We start from the raw sequence: 24,004 nt of genomic DNA, 5'->3' as shown, positions 1-24,004 counted from the left end.
ACATGCCACTTCCCAGTTAAAATGTGTAAATGACTGAGATCCAGACTATTTAATAGGAGATAAGAAACTATATAGAAAATGTGGCAGTATAAAGCACATATGCCTTGCTGCATTTAGCAACCACAACACATATATATATATATATATATATATATATATATATATATATATATATATATATATATATATAATTATTTATTTATTAGCAGACGCCCTTATCCAGGATGACTTACAATTGTTACAAGATATCACATTATTTTTACATACAGTTACCCATTTATACAGTTGGGTTTTTACTGGAGAAAGTACCTTGCTCAAGGGTACACCAGCAGTGTCCCCTACCTGGGATTGAACCCACGTGAACCCAAGACCATTGTGTACCAAAAGGAACAAAATAAAACATATATAAAATATAAAACATATCTTTTGGCACAGGTCACACCTGGCTCACCAAATGCTAACCAGCAGAAGAAACGACGTGCTCCACCGCCACCATGCACGCCTGTTCTGAGTACTAAAATGGAGGAAAAGGCTCCTGTAATCAATAACCAAATGGAAGAAGCAGAACCAGAAATCAATAACAAAATGGAAGAAGCAGAGCCTGTGATGAATAATACTGCAGAGCAAACAGAATCAATGAGGAATTGCAAAGTCGAGGAAACAGAAAACAACAGGCGTAGCACCATGGGTAAGTGATGGGGTATTCACCTACATATTTTTTATTTTTTTATATTCTCCTGTTATAATGTACAGACACCTTTATGTCAATTATTGGCATATTGTAATTGCATAATACTAGTTCTGTATCCTTTCAGTGAAAGAATGAGGAGGCCTTCAGGCATAGAGCTTGAAATAATGATGGAAGCACACAAAAAAACAACATTGTACGTCATATAAGTTATTTTTAGGTGCAAGTTAGTGATGGATTTAATTGATATGTGAACATATGCTATGTCTGGCAACTTTCTGTTTTGAACACCACCAGAATAGAATCTTGCACACAGAAGCAAGTGAGACTTACAGATGGGCTGCAGTATACAATATTAAGTACCCTTCTTGTCCTAGAAAGTTTACAAAAGAACATAGTACAAGTTTTGAACAAGAGGAGGCCATTCAGCTCATTAATTATTGTCTGGTTCCTAGTGTTATACATATTTGTACAGTATATTGATCCCAGAACTTCATCTAGTTGGTTCATCAAGGATCCCAATGACAGCAGCAACAGCATGGCTTGGTAGCCCATTCCATACGGCCCTCATTATCTCTGTAAAATAGTCTCTCCTACCGGCTCACATTAGCTAGGATTAACTTTGTTGACTGGTGTTACTTTAGGTTTGCCCTTGAATTAGACTGTTTGCTGGAGTCTGTCCAAAGCCACAATTTACTTTCTTTTATGCAGGGACCAGAAGTGATTGCAGTATTGTAAGTGCATTCCCACTGATTTTGAGTTTAAGTTTATTACAAAAACAGCAGGTGCAATGTAACTGTGGTGTGTATCTAATCTTGAATTATTCAATATACATGTACATTGCTTTGGTAAGTATTTTCCATTATGATATCAAGTGATGTATACTAATTAAACAAAATCACTAAAAAAAAAAATGTAATTCTGTTTTAAGTTTAGATATAAAGGGCCTCATTCACTAAACAGCAGTACTGTGTTTTGCACGCAGTAAGCCCCTTTACTGCGTGCTTTGTACACCTGCTGTATGCACTAACCAGTGGCAGGTAACATAGTGCATGGGAAAAAAGTGTGTGGAAAAAGTACCGCTTATTGAAACCAGGTGGTCAGGGAGAGAGTATTTCGGACCAGGCAGATGTTACTAGTGCTGTGTGAGGAGGTAATAACTAGATACAGATTGAGCACAGATCATACTAGCCTTACATGTAGGGCAGAGGAAAATTCACGGTATCACGAATTTCACAGAAATCGTTTATTTGACTGCCTACCGTGAAAAATATGCATTTTATTTTCCTTACAGTATTTTACATTTCTCTTCACCTCCCCTGTTCATTTCATACTTTTATCAAGTAGAAGCAGCGCTACAGTAGTTATACACGGTCCGGTGTCGATGATGTGCATTTGGTTACTACGACAACGGGGTCAAACAAATACCGGCTTCATGATTGGTGAATTCCTCATACTGTACAATGACGTAACATGCGAGTCAGAGACGGGAAGTTTAAAATGGTTGTTTAGATATTGTTTATTTATTAGCTTGTAGTGTATGATTAACATAAAAAATGCAGAGAGACAAATGAAAAAAAGCTAAATTCATTTCAACAGAAGATCGCGTTAAGAGCATACGAAAAGGGGACGTTGTATGCAGATGGTGGGATTCTGTTTTGCTCAGCTTGTAATGTGTCTTTGGATCATCTAAGAAAAGGTACTATTGACAAGCATCTTGACAGCGCAGCACACAAAACAAGAAAATCAAACTTTAAGTTCAGGATAAACAATTACCAAACAAGCAGGTCACAATCACAGGATTGTTTCCTCTGCAGTCCATTTATTCAGTGCGTGTCAGGCGCGTCAGGTCCAATTTATTTTCACACGCACAGTTAATTTTAGACGCGCTGTTTAAAAGTATTTTTTTCCACAGACAAACGGGTTTAAAAGGCCCTGCATATCAACAAAGCACTCACTAGGCATCTCCAGCCCGCCCCACCCTTTCGTTCGCTATTGCTTTCACATACGCTAAGAAATAAATAATAATAATAATAATAGTCGTACATACCGATCAATCATCTCCTGATCACTCGTTTTATCACCAAACTCCTCAATAATGCGATCCAAGTCATTATTTTATTACTATAACATCTCAAAAAAGCTCTGCAAATGTCCGTGATATTCTCTGTGCGCTGATTCAGTAACAGCCAGCTTGTTTCCTTATGGCCGCCCCAATCTGATCCGAGGGGCAAGTATGACTATTCATGAGATATGCCCGTTTTTTTTTTTTTTTTTTTTTTTCCGGCTTGTCTTGGCTCCCGTCGCTCCCACTCAGCCATTGAATGGTTTTCTCGGCTTTTTCTGGAGAAAAAACGACTAGAAACCCGTTTTTTGCGTTTTTTGATGATGTCGGACAGGGTCCGACATTGGACCGGATAGGAATAATTGCAATGTCGGTCCAGGTCTGACATATGACAGCAAAGGGTTAAAAAGAGCCCAGAAAGTGGAGAAATACGTAATGTCAACACGTTTGAATTAGTGGAAGCCTTTGTGCAGCGAACATAACGATACAACGGCTGGTCAATGAAATATTACAAAGTTTTTTAATGAAAAAAATCCTGAATTGTGGAACTGTGCCTAACAGTGACAAACTCAGATGAGAGTATCTCCCTAAAGTGTATGCAGCACACAAAGAATATTTAAATGGCAAAATGAACGATTCTGAGTCTGTTTGCATTGTATGCGACAAGGACACTGATGATCAAGGCAACTGTGTTTTGTACATTATTTTAGTTCCATAGACCTTTTCAACTGCTAATGCAGAGGAACTTACTGCTTGCTTAGTAGATACACTGCATCTTGACACTAACCACACAACAGTAGTAGAAGATCAGGATATCATTAAGACGCTTGTGGAGAATGGCATTGACTTCAACTGTGTGTCTGCCTTTGTAATAATAGACAGTGTAACAGAGGGAGAAATGCTAGCTGTTTACGTCTATGCTTAGTCGAATACAATGTTTTTTATTATTATTATTATTATTACTATATTACTGCATGTAAACCTCATGCAACATTCCGTGTGTTGAATTCTGCGAGTTGAATTCCGCTTGTTGAATTCCGTGTGTTGAATTCCCTGTGTTGAATTCTGCGTGCTGAATTCCGTGTGTTGAATTCCCGCGTGTTGAATTCTGCGTGCTGAATTCCGTGTGTTGAATTCTGCGTGTTGAATTCCGTGTGTTGAATACTGCGTGTTGTATTCCATGTGTTGTGACAACTTGCAAGCAAATTAATCATTTAGCTTGGTTTATTTGTGCATATAATTAGAGTAGTAAATAGAGCTACCGCTGGTTAGTTTTTGTGCACGGTGTGGCTTCTACCTGCCACGCGGTAATTCTGGTCATTTATCGCCGTTTAGTGAATGAGGCCCAAAGATTTCATGGGGCTCTGATTGAAGAGTGGAATTGTTGCATTCAAAGTGCTACAGTTAGTTTAGTGGTTGAAAATTTTTAATACTAGACTGTTTGCATTAACCACATACAAGTAGCAGCCTAATTGTAGTTATATGACCTGTATTGTGCACACTCGGTCCACACTACGCCAGGTGAAATAGCAAAACTCTTGGCATACACTATACATTACAAGTATGCACCAGTGTTTAAAACACTTTTGTTGTGCTTTTATTAATAAATTGAACTGTAAAAAAGCTGAATGCACAGTGAAATGTACAATTGTTTTCAAATAATTACAGGTTAATTCATAAAACTAATACTATTTGCTTCAACTATTCAGTTTTTACAGAATTAACAAAAATATCATAGATGGCTGAAAAACCTTGGTAGATGTGAAAAAATAGACCATTGAAATGTTCTAGCGGTTTCAAAGATTAAAATCCAAAACTCTGAACTAAAATGACTGCAAGGTAACTTTTATTTTCAGATATTTTCATGGCAGAAAACCCTAAAGCATATATTTCAGGCTTCAGTTTCTAGACTGGATTGCCTTTTCCTGGTGCGATGCCATGCAAATAGATCAAATTCTGCTTTTTCTATATTTTTTAAGTTCCGACCCACCCTAATTGATATGGCATTTTTCCATTACATTAAATCCATATTAAGTTAAAATAATAAGGAGTGTTCAGGGACCTGTACTGAACAACCATTTCCTGTCTTAAGTAAATAATCAGTTCCAATAACACAATTAACAGAATCAGCACACGATAGTACGTGTTGGCATGTGTAATCCAAATTGCAATAAACACCTTTTATATTTTAATAATCAAATGAAGCTAAATCAGTATTACACATGGTGATAAAATCAACTGGCCACTTTTAGCTGATAAGAAATAAAAAAAAAAAAAATTGCCCCAAAATGTATGTCTGCCATCACAGATAACAGAGGGTGCCTAAAATTAAATACGGACACCATTTGCCTCAAGAAGGTTTAAATTGTCTCAATAATTTTGCAGTCTGCTTCGTACTGGTTGTCCTAGCCTGCATTAAACAACAGATGGTAACAAAATATGTTACATGTGCATTGAACAAACAACTTCCTTTTCCAGGCAAGCTACGTTTTGTGGCAGCTCAACTGCAGCTCAATTTTAGGGTACATATTTACCCAATAAAAACTTGCTAACACTAGTTTTGGTGTCCGTTATAAGTGATTATAAACAATAGCAAAAAAACTAAAAAAAAAACAAAAAAGCAATAGCAAAAGTGTATAATAACTATTGCCAAAGCGGCTACATAAAATTGACGAGGTAGACAGACTATATACGTTATAACTGATTATAAACAATAGCAAAAAAAAAAAAAAAAAAAACAATGGCAAAACTGTATAATAATAGCCTTATTATTTCTAATTAAATTTTATAATTGATAACAGCATAATTAAGAACATGTTTATAGATAGTCTATAATCACTTATAACGGATACCTAAACTAAAGTGTTACCAAATACTTTTGGTCAGGAGGGTAAATTGGGGGCAGCAGTGTGGAGTAGTGGTTAGGGCTCTGGACTCTTGACCGGAGGGTTGTGGGTTCAATCCCCAGTGGGGGACACTGCTGTTGTACCCTTGAGCAAGGTACTTTACCTAGATTGCTCCAGTAAAAACCCAACTGTATAAATGGGTAATTGTATGTAAAAATAATGTGATATCTGTATAATGTGAAATAATGTATAATGTGATATCTTGTAACAATTGTAAGTCACCCTGGATAAGGGCGTCTGCTAAGAAATGAATAATAATAATAATAAATAATAGAGAATGTAAAGGATCAGGAGCTGCAAATTTACAGCCTCAACACTACAGACATAGTATCAACACTTTCAACATAATAAACTTTTGATGCCACCAAGTAGCAATTCATAATGATGGATGTTGATAACCATGCAGCAATTACCACCTCTTCTAAGAAGCCCACAAAGAGTTTGGATACAGTACAGCTTGCATTTTGCCATCATGTTGTGTAGCAGTACCACACAGCTGTTTTATCTGTAGGGGGTCTGTGTGGAAGGGGTTACCTTATCAGTTTCTAAGATAAAGGTTTCAATAAAGCACATTTATTTTTAAACCAAAGGCCAATTCAGATTATTTCCCATAGAGTCAATGCTCTACTTAAAGGCTAGCATTTAATTAGCAGTGTTTTTTTTTTCCCCATCATTTCCTGCACACATTCTGAAGATGTCAAGACCTTATCTACGTGGCCCAATCTTTTCTCTTTACAGACTGTTTGTCAAGAGGTTGAATCTGTTCATTTCCTTTGTAAGCTAATATGTTAGAGTAGCAGCTCAACAAGCTAGACCTGCTTTTCATATCTTATGAAACACTTCTAGAGTGTGTGTGTGGGGGGGGGGGGCATATCTTAAAGAACAAATAGCTACACTGGAAATTGATATACATTCATTTGAAAAAGATAACCCTCACTACCATCAATAGTTCCATTTCATATGTGTTCACTCAAACACAAACAAAACATTATCTCTGTTTCATGGAGCAATCTGTAATTCCCATTTTGCTTTTCAGCAACTTTGTCATTTTAAGCTGCCTGTCACCTTTGCAGCTGTCACCCTGACAATGTGCCCTGTGGCAACATCTTTTCAAGATTTTCTCTCCTGTTCGTTAGATAAAGCTTAAATATTATCTGCTGAATAACTGTTATTACTAGCTGTTGATATGACTAATCATTCTTTTAAGCCTTCCAAAACAAACCCATATCCTGATCCATGTTGCATTCTATACCCAAGCTATAGTCTGTCATTTGCTTCCTTGGGCACAACTACAAAATATAACAACACATGACACATGTATGATTCACATTATTTGTTTACCTGTCTGGTTTGCTGTTTTCATAAATAAACAGAGCTGAAGACTCATTAATACTCACTGCATGACAGTCAGATTGCCCTTGTACTGTATATTAAACTATTGGTTTTCTACGTTTCTGTGGTAGTTGGCTCAAGTTCACTGCAGCCATTGTGAAGTCCTGATCTTGGCACAGTAGGAAAACACTTTGCATTGTTTATAATAACAGAGAGTTATGCTTACTTTTCTTTTCCATCAGCAGTCTGACGATAACAATCCGCCCCTCAGTTCCACAGCCTTTTTGAAACCCTCATGCCTAACCTCTGGCTTGTGTAAGCTAGGGTTTGATTGCATGAAGGATCTTGTTTAGAACTGAGATAAGGCCAGTAGATTGATAAATCCTGTATTCTACCACGAGGAATATATTCTTTGATCAGAAGTACACAGCTATTCACCAGTTCTTTAAGAACCCTTTTTTGATCATTACATAACCAGGTCAATCATCTGCTGCATGGTATATTATCAGCACTCTGTCAAAGGATTTCAGGTGTTATCTGTTATACCCATTTCCTGGAGTTCTGACATGAGGTTTCTTTTATTCTGTGTCTGCTGCAAGAAGGCTGTAGAACATTTCCATTCATGTTTTTTTTTATTCTTAGAGTAAGTAGCGCGGTTCCGAAAAATATAGCGTTATACAGCCCCATGTGTTGCTACAACTGTTTAAATAACGTACCTGTAATTTTTATTTTCATTGTTAACATCCTGACAACTTTTTACACTTATAACTTTAAACTCTGTTTCAAAGCACTTTTCAAAATGGCCACTCTAGTGCACTGGGGTTTGAGATCTGTCCTCTAAATCACTGCAGGAAGAGCGATAACATTTTTTAAAAAAAAAAACATAAAAACAACTGCTCTGGCTTTTCTGTTCCATACCACATTATGGATCATTATTGCTGTGTTACCTGTCTGACTTTTTTTTAAATAGCTTAAGTTATAAGTGTAAAAAGTTGTCAGGATGTTAACAATGAAAAGAAAAATGACAGGTACGTTATTTAAACAGTTGTAGATACACATGGGGATGTATAACTATATTTTCCAGAACCCTGCTACCTACTCTTTAAGATCCCACCATCTCATATAGTGTGTTGTGTTCACTCATTGCCCTTAGATAAAGTGCATTTACTACAACCTTGGTCTACCTGTGCTACAAATATGAAGGCACGACTGTATTAGTCTGAATATCTGACATCTGTTACCATGTCCACCTATAGGGTTGTGTGAAAAGGAGTATTGTCTGTTGTATTGACCCGCAGTAAAGGAACTGTACAGCCTCATTCTTCAATTTTTTTTTCAAAATCTTTACTGTTCCCACAAGCATATCTTCTCGATTGCCTTAGTTATTTTTTATATTTTTCTGCCCTAGCTGATGTGACCTTTGTATCATTTTGTCTGTTTATTTATGTGTATTATTTTATGTAGGTGATCAAGGTGACCCAAAGCTACATTACTGAACACTGATAAGATCCATGCCATTTGCATTTGATTTGTCAACTTGGGGAGATATACAAAAGTACGATGAGTCGTGAGATTATAAATGTATGCTTGAGATTTCATAACCAAGCCTTTTTCCTTAGTTAATAACAAGCACATTAATCCCCTGTCTAGGTGCTGGGCGTCAAGTGCCACTAAAGCCTCGAAGAGGCAATGTGCGTGATCCACCCCAGTTAGTGCTCCCCCCTCCCCCACCATACCCTCCTTGTCTAGACATGGACTTTATGGATCCACAAGTATTTCAACCAACTGATGCTGAACTTGCAAGCCAGATGGACCACCAATGTAGGTCGTGGAAATCTTCTCAAACCATCATCTGCTGTACACTAGCTTCTACATCTTCAGCTCTGCACTTTATTACACTTTCATTTTCAGTTTTACTTGTCTCACTGTGCCTTTCTAATATGATCAATCTCTCATTTGATTCAGGGTTACTGTGTTTATCTTCCTGACTAGGTGAGGGGGTATTCGCTTCCTCACTTTCCTGCAAACTTTTGAAAAAAATCACCAACAATTCATATCTTATCAACTAATCTTGGGTGTTCTCCTCTTTTGCTGTATAACTAACAATCTGCTACGTGGATAAATAACAGTGTTCATAGCAGTAGAACAGAATAGCCTGCTTAATAGAACAACAATACTTTCCTGTGTACATATAGGTTAAGTTAATATATATATATATATATATATATATATATATATATATATATATATATATATATATATATATATATATATATATATATATATGGAGTTTAAAGGTTTTAGTACAGCTAAAGTTTGTTCATCTGTAGAAGAAAAACTGAATATGTTGAGATGTAAAATTAAAATGAAATGCTGAAAAAAAAATATAGTAAAAAATGGGGACTTCGAGTTGATACATTTTAGTAAAGAAACTTGAATGCCTTTTTGGTGTGTGTGCGCATAAGTATTACATATCATTAAAAAAGAACAGATAATAAATTGCTCTTTTAACATTAATTAAATATGTATTTCACTGAAAATCATATTACTGCACATGCATACATTTTAATTACCAACACCTTCATATAGCATTATCACTTTTGTTATTTCGGGGTTTCAGCATAATGATTGTTGATCCATTGAATGATCACTGTCAGGCTCTGAATTCATGCTTGCCATCCACTTCGGACAAACATTTCCAAACCCTTGTGTTTTGCTGTCCTAAAATGTCCTCTCTTTCTTTCCACCAGTTTACTGTTGTGCCCCTTTTCCTCGCCGTGTCAATCGCCTCTGAAAGACCTTGCCTCTGCGTTTGATGTGCAGTGCTGTCGCTATTTCCTGTCAGCTTCTGTCAGCCTTCATCCTTTTCATCCCTTCCTTTTGATGGACCTTTGCTTTCTGCTGAAAACTTCTTTCCCTCTCTTCAAACTTTCAAACCCCCCACATCTGGATGTGAATCTCAAATCTGTCGTCAAGCTTGTCTTCCAACATGTTTATCAAGGAATGTGTGCTGCTTTCTAGATATTTACAGTATACAGACTTGGCATAAAGTCACTTGGCTTGGGGTATGTCCAACACATGCTGTGGCTTATCTAGCTGATGCAGAGTGCTGAGTTCTGGGACAAAATAAGCCATGGAGAATACAATAACCAGTTACAAATTGGTCATGTGTATATCATATGGTTAATAATCTATGAGCACCTATGAAGCTATGTCTGATTTAGATCTCCTAGTTAATTGATTATGTGATACTGGCTTCAAAAATGTTATTCCTTGTTCCTAATAGCTTTTTTCTAGATAAGCCAAGGCATGTGTGGATATACCATAAGCGGCTTCATGCCAGCCCTCTGCTTCATTTAATAAACATTATGTAAATAGGTTTATTTTGTACAGTATACTACTTGCACTACATATTTTACACTGCCTTCTGCAAATTATTAACAAGACCTGAAACATTTTTAGGAAATGTTTGAACCAGTGAAAGTGGAAGGTGATGCGATTGGATTTTTTTTTTAAAAAAAAAAGGATCTGGAAATGGGATATGGATGCTCTGCTGAAGAGCGATTGTTGTTAATGCTGACGAGGAGGCTCTGAAATGAAGGGAACCAGGGTGTGAGGAGAAATAAATCTTCCCTGTTAATCAATGTTAGTAGATGGTACAAAGAAGGATCTTAAAACAAACGTTGTTTTAATTGTTGTTTTATATCATAGAAGGAATGAGGTAATTGACCTTTTGCATGGTTTGTGCCTTATTTATGCTCCCTATTCATCCTAAAGCTTTAATCAGTAAACCTTGGTTATAGGGTGTTGTGTAAATGTGTGGGCCTCTTATGTTATAACAAATACTGTAATTCTAAATTACAAATGTAAAAGTGAGACCTGTTAAATCCAGTCTCAATTTATAACAAGTCATTTTATTGAAAGGCATAGGGCTGTTTATAGCAAATTGCATTTATATGGTTGCTGCTGTAAGGAAGAGTGTCATCTATCATTATCCATCATTTTTACAGAAGAGCGTAAAATGTAAAGCATGGAGCATTTTGCATAATGAGTTTATTTTTTTATGCTAATGATTCTCGATACAACCACAGCCTTTAATTAATGTTTTTCCAGTGCAAAAGTTTTCTTTTTTCTTTTCTTTACAGATATATTGTGCTAGGTTTACTAAGGTTTTGCTCCAGTGTAAAGTGTAAAATGTTGGTGAGAAACAGACGAGTACAGTAACTCTTTAAATAAACATGTTTGAGTTGTTTCTTTTTTGGTTTGAAACATTTGCAGTGTTTTATTCCATTTTTTTACGGTGGCCCTGAAGTGCAAAACAGAAGCATATAAAGGGTTAGCGATATACAAATTAAAATGTATCGAATTACAAACATACAAAAGGTGAGCAACTTACAAACAAAAGGGTAGCCACATGTAAACAAAAAGGTAACAAATTGCAAACTAATTCCAGAATGGAAATAACTCTGAAAACAAATATGGACCCATCAAAAATATGAACAAAATGTTGGGATTTTTTTCTTCGTAATTGGCAGTGGCAGTGGCAGTGGTACAACAGCTTTAGAAATCAGACCTAACGAGTAAAATAATTATTTATTATCATGCCCCAACCCTGCTTGGGTTCTGTACGGATGAGACAGCTTTTGTGTTTCCACGTGCACATTGCAACAGCTGGCATATTATTTATTTGTTGATATCACAACATTGTAGTAGGACAACAGTAAATGGGTGCCTGTAATTCAGACACGAAAGCAAATATATATTTATAATAATCTGTGTTCTCTTCATGGAAAAGCTTGTTTGTTATATGTTTCCAAGGGAGGCAGCTTAAAGCTGACAATTATCTCCAACAATCTGGGTGTTAAACCGAGTCAGATCTATGTTCCATCCATTTGTAGCCCTTCCCAGCTATAATTCAGCAAGTCCAACATGTTATTCTAACTAGTGCCACAAATGGAAATGTTTTAACCGAGGGAGGAATGGAAATTCAAATCTGAATTGCTTTATTTCTAACAATTTAAAATAGTTTTAATAGTTTTAATATATATTATTTTATATAATAGACGAGCTTTGTTATGATCTGCAACCAAAATATTAATCAGTACATTCAGCGCAAAATATTTCAATTTAATTAAACTACTTCTTATATTCAAAGCTCAAAATGTATGCAGCAATGTGCAACAGTCCTGAATAAAAGCAAGTGTTTAATGAAATGTATATTTTCGTAACCAGTTGAAAACATTTACTAAGGCCACCTGTGTACATTTCTTGCAAAACCTTTTATTTTTTCTGGCGTGTAATAAAATACATTTTTAAGATTGCTTGACTGTATTTTCCATTGGCACGTATAAAATACATTTCATAGGTAGATAAATAGACAGTAATACTGTGAATTTAAGGCTTGTACAGCACATACTCTTCATAACAAAAGAAGAAAAGTAGTCTAATCGGAGATAAGTAATGGTCGGCCACACTTTGTGTAACTAAGAATATAGGTTATGGTTAAAGTGGTGTTTTATTTTTTTGCATTCTTTGTATTCTAACAACTCTTATAAAAGTTTACCCCAGTAAATTTGCATGGCAAGTTTGCACTTTTAACCATGGCATTTAAAACAGTTTACCAATGCGTTGTGCTTCACAATGCTTAACTATGATTTACCATGCTTTCACTATGCTTTATTACACTTTGTTATGCTGTTACTATGGTAAAACCTTTTTAATAGAAGGAAAGCTTTCTTGCGTAAACATCCTCCCTGATTGCCAGTGCTACATTTTGGAGAAAATGAAGCAAGCAAGCAGGCGAGGCAAGGTGCCGTGGGATTCTTTGTTTAGATTGGGCTACACACTTGATAGGTGGCACAATAAAATTAGCAATATAAAAATAAATTATAATTTGAAAATGTAAAAATAGGTTTTCAAGATCACATAGGTTCCTATTTTCAGGTAATGAAAGTGGATTTGAGGAGAAATTAAGAATATCTTGGTACTGTTTCATCCAAAAAAAGATATACTGAAAAAATGAAAATCACTATTTGATAAGAAGAATGAAAAGTGTAACAATCGGTTAAACTGTTTTTGATTAAATTAAGTTAATAGATTTCAGCTATGGATTGAAATAGTTCCAGTAGCATACAGCCACAGCATTTCCATCCATCTCTGTTCTTTCCTGCTGTTTCATGAACTCTGCATGCATATTATTTATTTTAATGTCTCATTTTAGTTTCATGAATTTCATTAAAAGTATTTCAGCTTTGTTGGAAACTGCTACATTTCAAGATTTATTCAAGCAATAGCATTTCAGTTTTAGTTTTAGCAAAAATGTTTAATGTCTGACTGATTGTAAAAAATAATTTAAATTTTCAGCTTCACTCGTTATTTCCCAGTAAATTAACCAGTAATACAGCTATATCAATAAAATAGCTTTAGTGTTTATGCTCTCTCACCCATACCTTGTCAGCCTTGAAAATATACGAACATTTATCATTATAATAGTAGTGATAGCTTGAAGAAAATCCAAAGGAATGTGTCATAAAAATATTGTATAAAGTCTCTGATAAGCTTGTGCTCTGTTTTTGTTTTTTGTGCACAAGCATTGCAAATATGTTCAAGTTAAACTCAATGTATACTTCAAAGGGAATGCTAAAATACTCTTCTATTGAGTTTAGAGAAATGTTTTGCCTTATTAAATGATAGCCATTATGCTTATGAATTCTACAGTACTGGAATATAAACATTAAAACAAATGAAAAATGCACATGTTCCAACCAATTGCTGTTTAACATGTATGCCTAATGTAAAATACCTATATGGTAACCTGCCCATTATTTACCCTAATGTAACTGGAGTCTTCTTTACGTGTATGTTCAGCTTGGCTGAGATCTATGCAGGATAGCCATTTAGAACAAAATGAAATGGAATCACAAGGCCTGCAAGAACTGGAGACGGTTTCCATGGCGAGCAGTGGAAGCTTTCGTGACAATACCCGCGCTGCTTCAGAGGGTACTGCCGAGGACTCGGGCATCGTCAGCTCACCTTCAGACATAGTGCACCCCACCTCTCCCGATGGCAGTCTGAGAGTGGATCAGTGCTCCAGTGAAGCAGGTGTGCCATGTCACAAAGATGCCTGCTTAGCCACAACCAAGGATTTCTCCAGTGACAGCGAAGAAGGTAGCACTACATGGACTTTAAGTAGCAGGTACTTCTGTCAGAAATGTCAGTGTTTTCCCCAATCAAGTTTATAGAATGCTAAAGGTCATGCTCATCCTCTATGAATGTATTTGAATATTTAGCTGCACTACTTGTGAATGAACTTGATAACCCACCCTTTATGATTATTATTGCTTAAATAAATTTTACTGAGAAGTGGGAAGTGAGAATGAACTTACTTAAAACATATTATTGCAGAAGAGTCTGGGTCAGTCAGACATATCATATCAATATTGTTTACTAACCTGTGCCTACTGGACTAGGACATTTCTTTAGTGTTGTTCACTAAAGTGCCTAAGTTTAAATCCCAACAATAGCGCTAGTTTCATGATTGTCATTTCTTGAATGTTTTATATATCAGTGTTTTCATAATGTCTTCCTCTAGACACAATAGTGACATGCATCCCGAAGAAAGCAGAGGTGGCAATGATGTTGAGCAGTATGATGAAGATCTGTATATCACAACTCAGCTGCACCAGACTCTGACAGATCTAGAGGCTGATTTAGAAGGTTTGAAATAATCCTTAGACAATGTGTTGCTCTTTTTCCCAATTGAATATGATTCACTGTATGGCGTTCCATCACCAAGCCGACATCTAATGCAAAACACTGTTTTTATGTTTGAAAGTTGGATAGATTTTACTTTCCCTTTAGACACACCCTTACCATGGTAAATTTGCAAAGGTATTTTGAAATTTCCCTATGCTTATACTAAGTGTTTACCATGGTGTGAAAGGGGGTTGTGGGTTGTTCACTGTTATAAAGCAGCCGGACACAGAAATTGAGCCTGAGGCGTGCAGGTTTTATTGATTGCACAGTTCTTTCAATGGTAGTTACAAGGTGCCACAACTAGGGTACCAGCAATGGTAGCACCTAGTGTGGGGTTAGACAAAGCAGGGAACCACGTGACCATACCAGCAGTGGTAAGGCCACATATACACAAGCAGGAGTGTCAACAAGATACAGGGGAAATGGTAACAAAACAGTAAAAAAATAAAACTCAGTGAAAACACATCTCTACAAATAGAGTTTGCCTACAGTTGGTTGAGCGCCCCACTAAAAGCAGGGTCCCACTATCAGAGTACGCTGCACTACACATCTTCACCATACTGGCTAGGGATCGTTCCCTGATTCCATAAACTAACTCTAATCCACAGCAGTAACATGTCCTGGTTACACACACAATCACTCTTCGTTTGCACAGATTAAAAGGGTAACAAACGCTTACTAGTTCGTAGTTTCTCCACTTTTTTCGTGGTTGCTTTCAGTGGGTTCCTTCTTTCTCTCAGAGCAGACATTCACCTTTTGGCTGAACATTGAAGAACGAGGGTGTGTAGTGTAGCCTCTTTTTAAATGGTCAGGTGCTCCCCGGGACACACCCTCTCAGCCAATCAGAGATACCCGGTCAGCCAAACCCTGGCCTAGCCTCCCTTTTCAGTTAGGTGACTGACAGTGCCTCTCCCGTCGATCGTCCAAGCTGTTCCTGCAGTGACACGCATGAGCTGAGAAGCCAGTGACAAAGCCCGCCCCTGTCACACATGGTTAGCCATTGTTCTTACAGTGTCTTATACTTTATTTGTTATTAACCATTTTTTTATTCTGTTTGTCATTAAACAGAAATAGAAGATGTAGACTGTGCCACGGAAATGTCAACATTCTCTAAAGAGAAGATTGAGATATCTTATCTTGGTAAAGAGTCTGTTTCTGAATTAGAGATGACAATACCAGTGACTGCAATAGACGAAGTGTGTGAGGAATACAGGTGCAGCATGACTGATTACGAAGTAAATAAAACAAAAACAGAGGAGGAAACAAACACTGAAAAATATTTAAAGAGTGACCTAGAAAACAAAAATAACAACGCTGGCACATCTGACAAAGAACCTACAATTAGGATCAATCATTTTGATGCTTTGATATCAACAGACCAACTTAGTCCCACTACAAATACAGACTGTGTGAATCCTCATAAAGTTTCATCACTAAAGCTCAAAGACCAAACACAGAGAAAAAGTGACAATCACAAAGATAAGATCATGCTTGACAGTTTTAAGAAAACACAGATGATTTCCACACAACAGAAGACTCTAAATAAAGAAACTTGGGGTGCAGCAAACCAATCTAAGAACCAAGCGAAAGCAACAGAATTCTCTGAAGAAGACTTGGGTAGCAACAAACACCAGGAAGGACCAGGGAAGTCACATTCATCCGCTAAATGGACACAAACTAAGATACCACATGAGTTTGTTTCAAGAGTCGGCATGAGTAACACTTTTACTGTTGTCCCACCAAAACCTGCTGTTAAACTGTATCGAAAAGAAGGGGGGTCTTTAGTATCAGGCGCAATCAAAATAGATGCCCAAGGCAACCTCATCCAGCCAGGTGCCACTAACATTGTAAAACACAGCTCCTCAGGGGCTGGTAAGGATGAAGAAGATTCGCTACTTGGTAAAGCAAAGGCATTTTGGAACTCAGCAGAACAAACAGAGCTGGATACCACAAACAGAGTGGCCATCACAAAACACAGTGTAGACCCTGAAGCCTCTAACCCACAGCACTTAGAGCCTGGTAGCAAGCTGAGGCCACCCGAGGAAGCAAAATCAGTAAAGCCAAAGGAATTAAAAGAAGATTTTGTGAGAGATTGTACTGAAGGAGACCAGAAAAAGCCTGTTATCCCAGGGTTAACATACCAACCCCCCAAATCATCCTTGTCATCAAATATTGGGGCTAAGGCAGATCCTTCTTTTCTAAAACCTTTTAGAAGAACCTCCAGTCAGTATGTGGCATCTGCGATAACAAAATACACTGGGATGCCCACTCCCAGAGCTGAGCCTCTCCATGAGTCAGCTCAAAATAACTGTGAAAGCATCCAAGAAAATGAAATAAAAATGTCAAAGTCTACAAACTTTAACCAGCAATCAGCAATCCGAGAAGATTTTCCAGGCGCCAGCCAATATAAACATAGAGAATCCAACAGCATTAAACATATTCAAGCCTTTTCGGCCATATCTAAAGCAAAAGAACCAGGGTTAACTGTGTCATCTGTGAATCGGAGTAGACCACTGAGTTTTCCTAATCAATATATTACCCCGTCCCAGTCCACCAGACCTGCCTTTAAAGAAAGTGTTTCCACAGAGGAGAGAACTAAGAGTGACATGCCAAACCCTATACAGAGTAAAGCACACACCATCACAGTACAAGAAAACAGGAAGATGAAAAGCTTTGAATTTCATCCATCCCCTTACCCAAAAAGTGCATCTCCCCAGTCATTTGTGGCTCCTCTAAAACCAGATTCATCTTCCTATAGGTCTTACCGTTACCCTTCAATTTCCCAGACTGGTTTATGTGCACCTCATGCTAATATTGAATCTGTACCACAGAAAACAGTAATGTGTCTTTCGGAGATGTCTTCAACTAACGTAGCCGAACCCAGTCTTCAGGCCAATGCTGGTATATTTGGTCCCATCAAAAAGTTCAAGCCAGTTGCCTTGAAGCCAGTACAAAAGGACACTTCTTTGCACAGTTTACTCATGGAATCTATCCAAGGAAGTGAAGGAAAAGAAAAGCTTAGAAAGGTAAATTAAAAACACAAGTGAAATTCTCAAATGCAAATGGGTTTCCTGTTTTTATTTTATTCCTTTTGGATATCTACTATGCTTACTCACATAGTTTATGTTGTGTTTGTGTCTATTTACATGTTTATTCATAAACACATACCAAACAAATATAAGGTGGGGTGAGGGTATCTTGTAGAGGTTTTAATTGAACATGTTCTCTAAACATCTAGTATCTTATAGACCTTAGAGTTGGCATTTGTGTATAATCCAATAAACTGTTGATTTAAAAAATAAATTAATAAATAACCAAAGTAGTCCACGATTTTAAGGATCCAGTTTTTTTTATTGCTGCATTAATTTCTCTTGTTCATTGACATACTATTCCAGCTACTGTGCATGTTTATATTACCTTGTTGCCAAATGAAAAGCAGATACATTTGGATTTTAATATTGTAGTTTATTTATTGTTGCCAATGACCTTCAAATTAATTCTTGTTTCAGACATCTGATGCTACAAGAAATGACACTCAGAAGAAACCTTCCTTTGTTGAGGAGGAGAATGAACGGTCAGCACTTTTGTCAGCCATCAGATCTCAAAATGGTATCTCAAGACTAAGAAAGGTAACAAAAATGTATTTGAAAAAAAGACATTGAACTGTGATTAACTTAGTTTTAACTGTTATATTTTTCTAGATGTATTTACAGTCAATCAACTTATTCTGAACTACATTTGTTGAAAGTTAATTATCTAAGGAACTGAGCATACATAATGCATCTTATATAAATCAAAATGGCAAGTAGGTGGGCAATAACAGTTTGGGGAGTAAGAGTGCAGGGAAGCGAGTTAACCTTACAAAAACACCAAAACGTTAGAAAATGTTACTTTAAAAAGTTTGAAATCATCTCAGTTCAATCAAATGTGAAGGTGGTGTATATATTGCACATGCCAAGAATAATGTTTGAATAAAATATATCCTTTTTTTTGGTCTGGTGAAGACCAAAACAATGTTGATTTTAAGGGCTTAGTTTGCCCAACATTTCTGAAAGAATTAGAGGAATTTGAAACTCAGAATAAATAAAGATCATGTTCTCAGACTCTGTTTATTGCCAAAATCTTGATCTTGTTGTTGGCTTCAAATGACAGATGTTAAATAATAGTTTTTTTAAAAGGATCCCATTTGAAATGGTAAAGATATTTAAACATATTTTATGTACAGGCAAAGAACCCCAATGCTGGATTGGATTTTTATCAAGTATGTTGCTGTTTTTGGAAGCACATCCAATTTTCTTTTTAGTTTATAATATTGCTTGAGTTACAGGGCATTTTCATTCTTCTGTATTTTCCTTAAAATGATACTCTACTAATTGGTCTTAATAGATCAGTCTTAATGGAGTAAGAGCTACCCAGAGGAAATCAAGTGTAAGTTAATGTAATGGCCTGCATGTCTATGTGTCTATGAAATGAAGCATGTTTTATTTTTATAGATTACCTTGAAAAAGCATACAAAGGTTTTAAGTCAAGACTATAATTTGTTTAATTCACAGACCACATCAGCTGCATCTGAAGAACTTTGTGCCATTAAAAACATATCAGTGACAGAAAATCACAGAAACACTGAAGTTGTTCTTTTTCCTCCGTCATTCTCACCCCCTCCTCCTCCTCCATCTGTTCTGACAAAAGTTTATCACTCAAACCCTTCTGCAAATTCAAATAGTAACCCTGAGCAAACAAGGGAAGCTTTGCTGAAGGCTATCTGCACAGGCACTGGCGCAGCACAGCTGAAAAAGGTAAGTGTGATTTATTACCATTGTGATGCACATGAATCCTCACAGAAAACAAGTCAAGAAAGGCTAACTGAAATGCTAATGTCATTGTCCTAATGATATCATTATAGTGATGTGTCTTCATTGTTATTACACACTACTGTTGTTTTAACAGTTCAATGTTGTAAAGAATAGGTTTGCTAAGGAAAATGACACTTTCTTCCTTTAAAAAAAAAATTAAATAAATAGTGTGCAACACACTGGACTTTGTACATTTGTTTATTCTTCCAAAATCAAGCGTAGGCAGGTACCACAAGCCTCATATCTGTGCTTAATAATGTTATTCATAATATTGAAATCTTAGACTGGAGTACTGTATGTTTGCCGATATCTGAAAAGTATTCTGTGCCTGAGACATCTCTTTAAACATATGTTTTTGCTAATTTTATATTTTTACATATGCTACATACTGTAGTGTAGAGTAAAATTAATCAACATTTTAGTTCCCAGCTTTTTAATTTGCAGATACCAGCCTATTGTCATGCTATTATCAGTGGGGGCACCTCTCAAAGTGAGGCTACAAAACCACTCACCTGATATGAACCTTAATATTGTCATAAACAGTAATATTTATACCTCTAACAAACCAACTTGATTTATACCATAGCATCCTTAGTTCTTTCTGCTCAAAAAAGTAGCTGGGGGTTTCTCTTTAGTTGTCGAATACAATCAATAGTTATGACCGATTCAACCTTGGCATTTAAATATTAAGCAAATTTCCTTTATAGTACTGTGGTAGAGTAGCGATGCAGTCAAGGCTGGCTAGCGGCTGGAATAACAGACAAGGAGGCGGAAGACTGTAGTTCAGTGTTTGTTTAGTTTGAATAACAAAGTAAACAATTATGTAGACAAATCCAAAACAAAACACAAAATAGCACCCACGACATGCTATCACAGTGCACTGACAGGGAGCATCTGCTCCCAGTCCTTTCCCTCAACTAACTAAGCTAGGGAGCTGTCTCCCAGCTACTCTTTTATATGTGGCCATCTCCAAATTGGCAGTGAATTAACCAATTTGGGAATGGCCATATTCCAGGTAAGGGATTTTAACCTCATCCCTGCTAAATTTAAATTCAAAACATACAAAACTATTTATAGTATACAAACAATATATACATTTTTACATGTAGGGATGCAGCCCTGCCACATTCTGTATTTGTTTTCATTTGAAAACTATGTACTTTGCATATATCTGTTATTTTGTTATTGAGAGGATTTTTTGTGTGTCTTTCCCACACTGGGGGAAATTGGTTTTATGTTGTTCTTGTGGGGAATTTAGTGAATTTAGTGAATGTCAGTAATGGTCTTCAATGAACATATCTTTCTCCTGGCATGCTGATGTTAACTACTAATCGTTTTTATGTATAGTGACATTCCAGTGTTTGAGAAATCTTTTTTTCTGACAAGGTGTCTTTTTATGTTTCAGGTCCCAGCTCCTTCAAAAACTGTACTTGTTAATGGAAGACTAGGTACAATACACACATCTTCAATTTCCTAAGAATTCAAGCATTATACTGAACATTTTGAATGGAGTCACTACAATCATCAGAATGGATCCACCTTCCAAAAAATCTGTCATTAACCTACCTGCCAAATGTTGTAATTAGTTATTTCTATGTGTTTATTTACAGGAAGTGAATCTTAAATAAGAGATAAGATGAGCCATTAATACACTGTGTGCCAAGAATTGTTGCTCCTTAATGCATTTTCCACCATTGACAAACATTTCCCTTTGTCACAACTAATTCTCCCTGGAAATAAGGTGGTTAAATAAATACATCTGAAATTTGAAATTAGAAATTTGAGGTACATCTGCTGACTTTTATCAAGTTGCACAGTGCTGTTACCTGATCAAAAACAATAAATATGCTTATAATGCAGAAAATGTATTGGAAGTTATTTCAAGTGATCAGGGAAGGTAGGAAACAGCCCAATACTTCTTAGAGGTATTGTTTTAACATATATGGACCTGATACTGTCTCTATAACTAATAGAAAAACAGCAAAGCACAATATCATTTAGCTTGGTATAGTGGCTTTTTTGCAGTTCACAGTATAGATGAAGTTTATCGTTGATCATTTTGGAATCCAAATTAATGCTGATGCATTGACTACAGTACCTGCTGAACTTGTTATGAAAATGTGTACCCAACTAGGCATACTATGGTAATGCATTATGTAGCTTATTTGAACAGGCACAGGTTTATAATATAAGCATATAATTCAGTGAGAATAGCATTGCTGATTCTGATACAATATAAAGGTTGTAATTCTGTTAACCAAATTGCAACTGGAAGAGTAGCAGTTTATTGATGAAGACTGCAGACTTAATGAATGACCTTTTGGTTCAGGACAGGTCTTCAGACTTTCTTATTGTTCAGGAGATTTATCTTTATGGCAGTATTTTAAAAAAAGGTATTGAACTACCCTAAAATAAAAACTGTATATTCTGTAAAATAATAATAATAATACAATATAAATACATACACTTAAGGCCCATATTCCATATTCAGGTCGGATTTGATTATGTACCATAAATAAAACTTGATTTTAATTAAACTATTCTTCACTGTGTTGTTGACTTTAACAATATTCTGGTGTGCTTTCATGAATGCCAGACTTTATTTAATTTACAACAACTTCACAAGTTAAGGCTTTGTAAACAGATCTGTCTGTTTCAGCTTCGCTGTACTTGTAGGTATGTAAAAATGTAACAATATTGTGTTAAATTAAAGAACTTGCTATCAGGGTTTTTAAGGGTAAGGGTATTTTTTATAAGTTAAGCCTGTACAAGATAGCTGCAAAAATGTATAATTATTTTTTATTCAGCCAAACATAATGTTTGACAAAGTGTTCTGTAATTCAATATGATTGCATACCAGTGCCACAGATTGAAGTTTGTTGAAGTTGATGTGAATGTGTTTCCAATGTACAATTAAAAAAAAAATAATAATAAAAAAACATAATACTTAAATGTGGCAAAGTGGCTTGGTGCAGTGCTCAGGAATAACACACACAAGACAGTGAAAGTTCAATAAAAACAGGTCCTTTATTTGGCTGGGTTGCGTGTCAACACAGCCATGTGTATCGCTCCGTGCAAAACAAGGGTTTCAGTCCCAAAATAATATGACACTTTATAACAACACCAAACATAGACACGATCACTTCTCCAGACAGTGAGTGCTCGAGTGCAGGTGGGGTGACTTACAACAGTTCATGAAACGGGTGCAGTGTAGTCTGGGTTTTGGTGCTGGCTAATAGCAACAGCTCCTGGTTTGTGTTAGCCGTCTAACAGTGACAAAAGACAAACAGTTAGCACAATCAAACAAACAACACACGAAACACTCACGATAATTAATTACTTCAGTTTCCTAAATGGGTCCTTTCAGTAACCACAACGAAGGAACTGGTAGCTCGGCCACTTCCCCTAAATACCCTCTGTCACACCCTCTTTCGGTGGTGCAGCCAATCACGTATATTTCAATCCGTGACTGACACATCACCCACCACATGAAGGCGATGACTTCTGGTATTGTGGCTCCGCCCAGTTCCTGCATGGCTGGCTTCCGACTGACCCTGGAATGACCTGCCAAACAATCCAGTACAGGGCACACTGTTCCTGTTACACAGCGCCCTCACAGGTCGGGAGGGAGATTGTTAACTTGGATTCATTCGCTCTCTGTCACATAATATTAACAGCAAATTACATTTATTTAAAAATAGTTTAAAAGACTGTATTATTATTAATATATCTGAGCCTTTCTGATAATAAAACATGCAGCTGCACTATAAAGCATTCAAGCAGTTGATAAGCCTAGTTGGCATGTTTAAATGGGAATCGATGTAGTGGTTTAGTTTTCTTATCAATGTAAAGTAAAATTGAAACCTTTTTGATGTAATTTTGATATACTTTCCTATTGGAATATCAAGGTGTTTTTTTTTTCCACAGGACACCATAAAAAATCTCTGTATAGCAATACCTTCAGCACAGTAGTCTACAAGTCAGTTGTCCTTTGAGAAGCACCCCCATAGGCACAAGATGTTTTTATATATGGGTCATTCTGTGTGTCCTGCTGTATACTATTTTGTCACAGATGGCTAAGTGGTGACGTCACCAGACCAGGAAATATAGGCACAGTACTGCGGAGTGAGACGCAAATGCGCTCATTATTTATTAAATAAAACAAGATGGCACGGTGGCCAAAATAAACAAACACAATAATCCAACAAATATCATGCTGGTCTAAATCCAGCATGAGTAGCAGTTGTTGTGGTAAAGTTCTTCTCCACTCTCCTTCTTTCTCCTCCCCTCCATGAGCAGCTGATATGCTTTTATATACGTGGCCATCTCCAAATTGGTAATTAATTAAACAATTTGGAGAGGGCCACATTCCGCACGAATTTAGATGGATGGGGAATTTAACCCC

At 36.5% G+C, this 24,004-nt stretch overlaps 1 protein-coding gene across 9 annotated transcripts in view; it reads left to right on the top strand.

The window, feature by feature from the left end:
• The window catches only part of LOC117435574 (protein cordon-bleu), a 104,113-nt gene extending 81,562 nt beyond the window's left edge, over nucleotides 1–22,551 (top strand). For 8 of the 9 annotated variants that reach the window (XM_059012784.1, XM_059012788.1, XM_059012785.1 and 5 more), the window contains 8 exons: nucleotides 436–688; nucleotides 8,642–8,812; nucleotides 13,859–14,186; nucleotides 14,583–14,707; nucleotides 15,815–17,772; nucleotides 18,256–18,375; nucleotides 19,300–19,542; nucleotides 21,005–22,551. In XM_059012784.1, the coding sequence (XP_058868767.1) occupies nucleotides 436–688; nucleotides 8,642–8,812; nucleotides 13,859–14,186; nucleotides 14,583–14,707; nucleotides 15,815–17,772; nucleotides 18,256–18,375; nucleotides 19,300–19,542; nucleotides 21,005–21,076 (3,270 nt within the window). In that variant the 3' untranslated portion in view covers nucleotides 21,077–22,551. The remainder of the gene's footprint in view (nucleotides 1–435; nucleotides 689–8,641; nucleotides 8,813–13,858; nucleotides 14,187–14,582; nucleotides 14,708–15,814; nucleotides 17,773–18,255; nucleotides 18,376–19,299; nucleotides 19,543–21,004) is intronic. The other variant, XM_059012790.1, reaches the window with a different exon arrangement.
• Nucleotides 22,552–24,004: the final 1,453 nt, after the last annotated feature.

This window comes from Acipenser ruthenus, chromosome 3 (assembly GCF_902713425.1).
Source record: "Acipenser ruthenus chromosome 3, fAciRut3.2 maternal haplotype, whole genome shotgun sequence".
Taxonomy (NCBI): domain Eukaryota; kingdom Metazoa; phylum Chordata; class Actinopteri; order Acipenseriformes; family Acipenseridae; genus Acipenser; species Acipenser ruthenus.
Note: the sequence above shows the minus strand (reverse complement) of the source record. Positions and strands in the feature narration are given on the sequence as shown.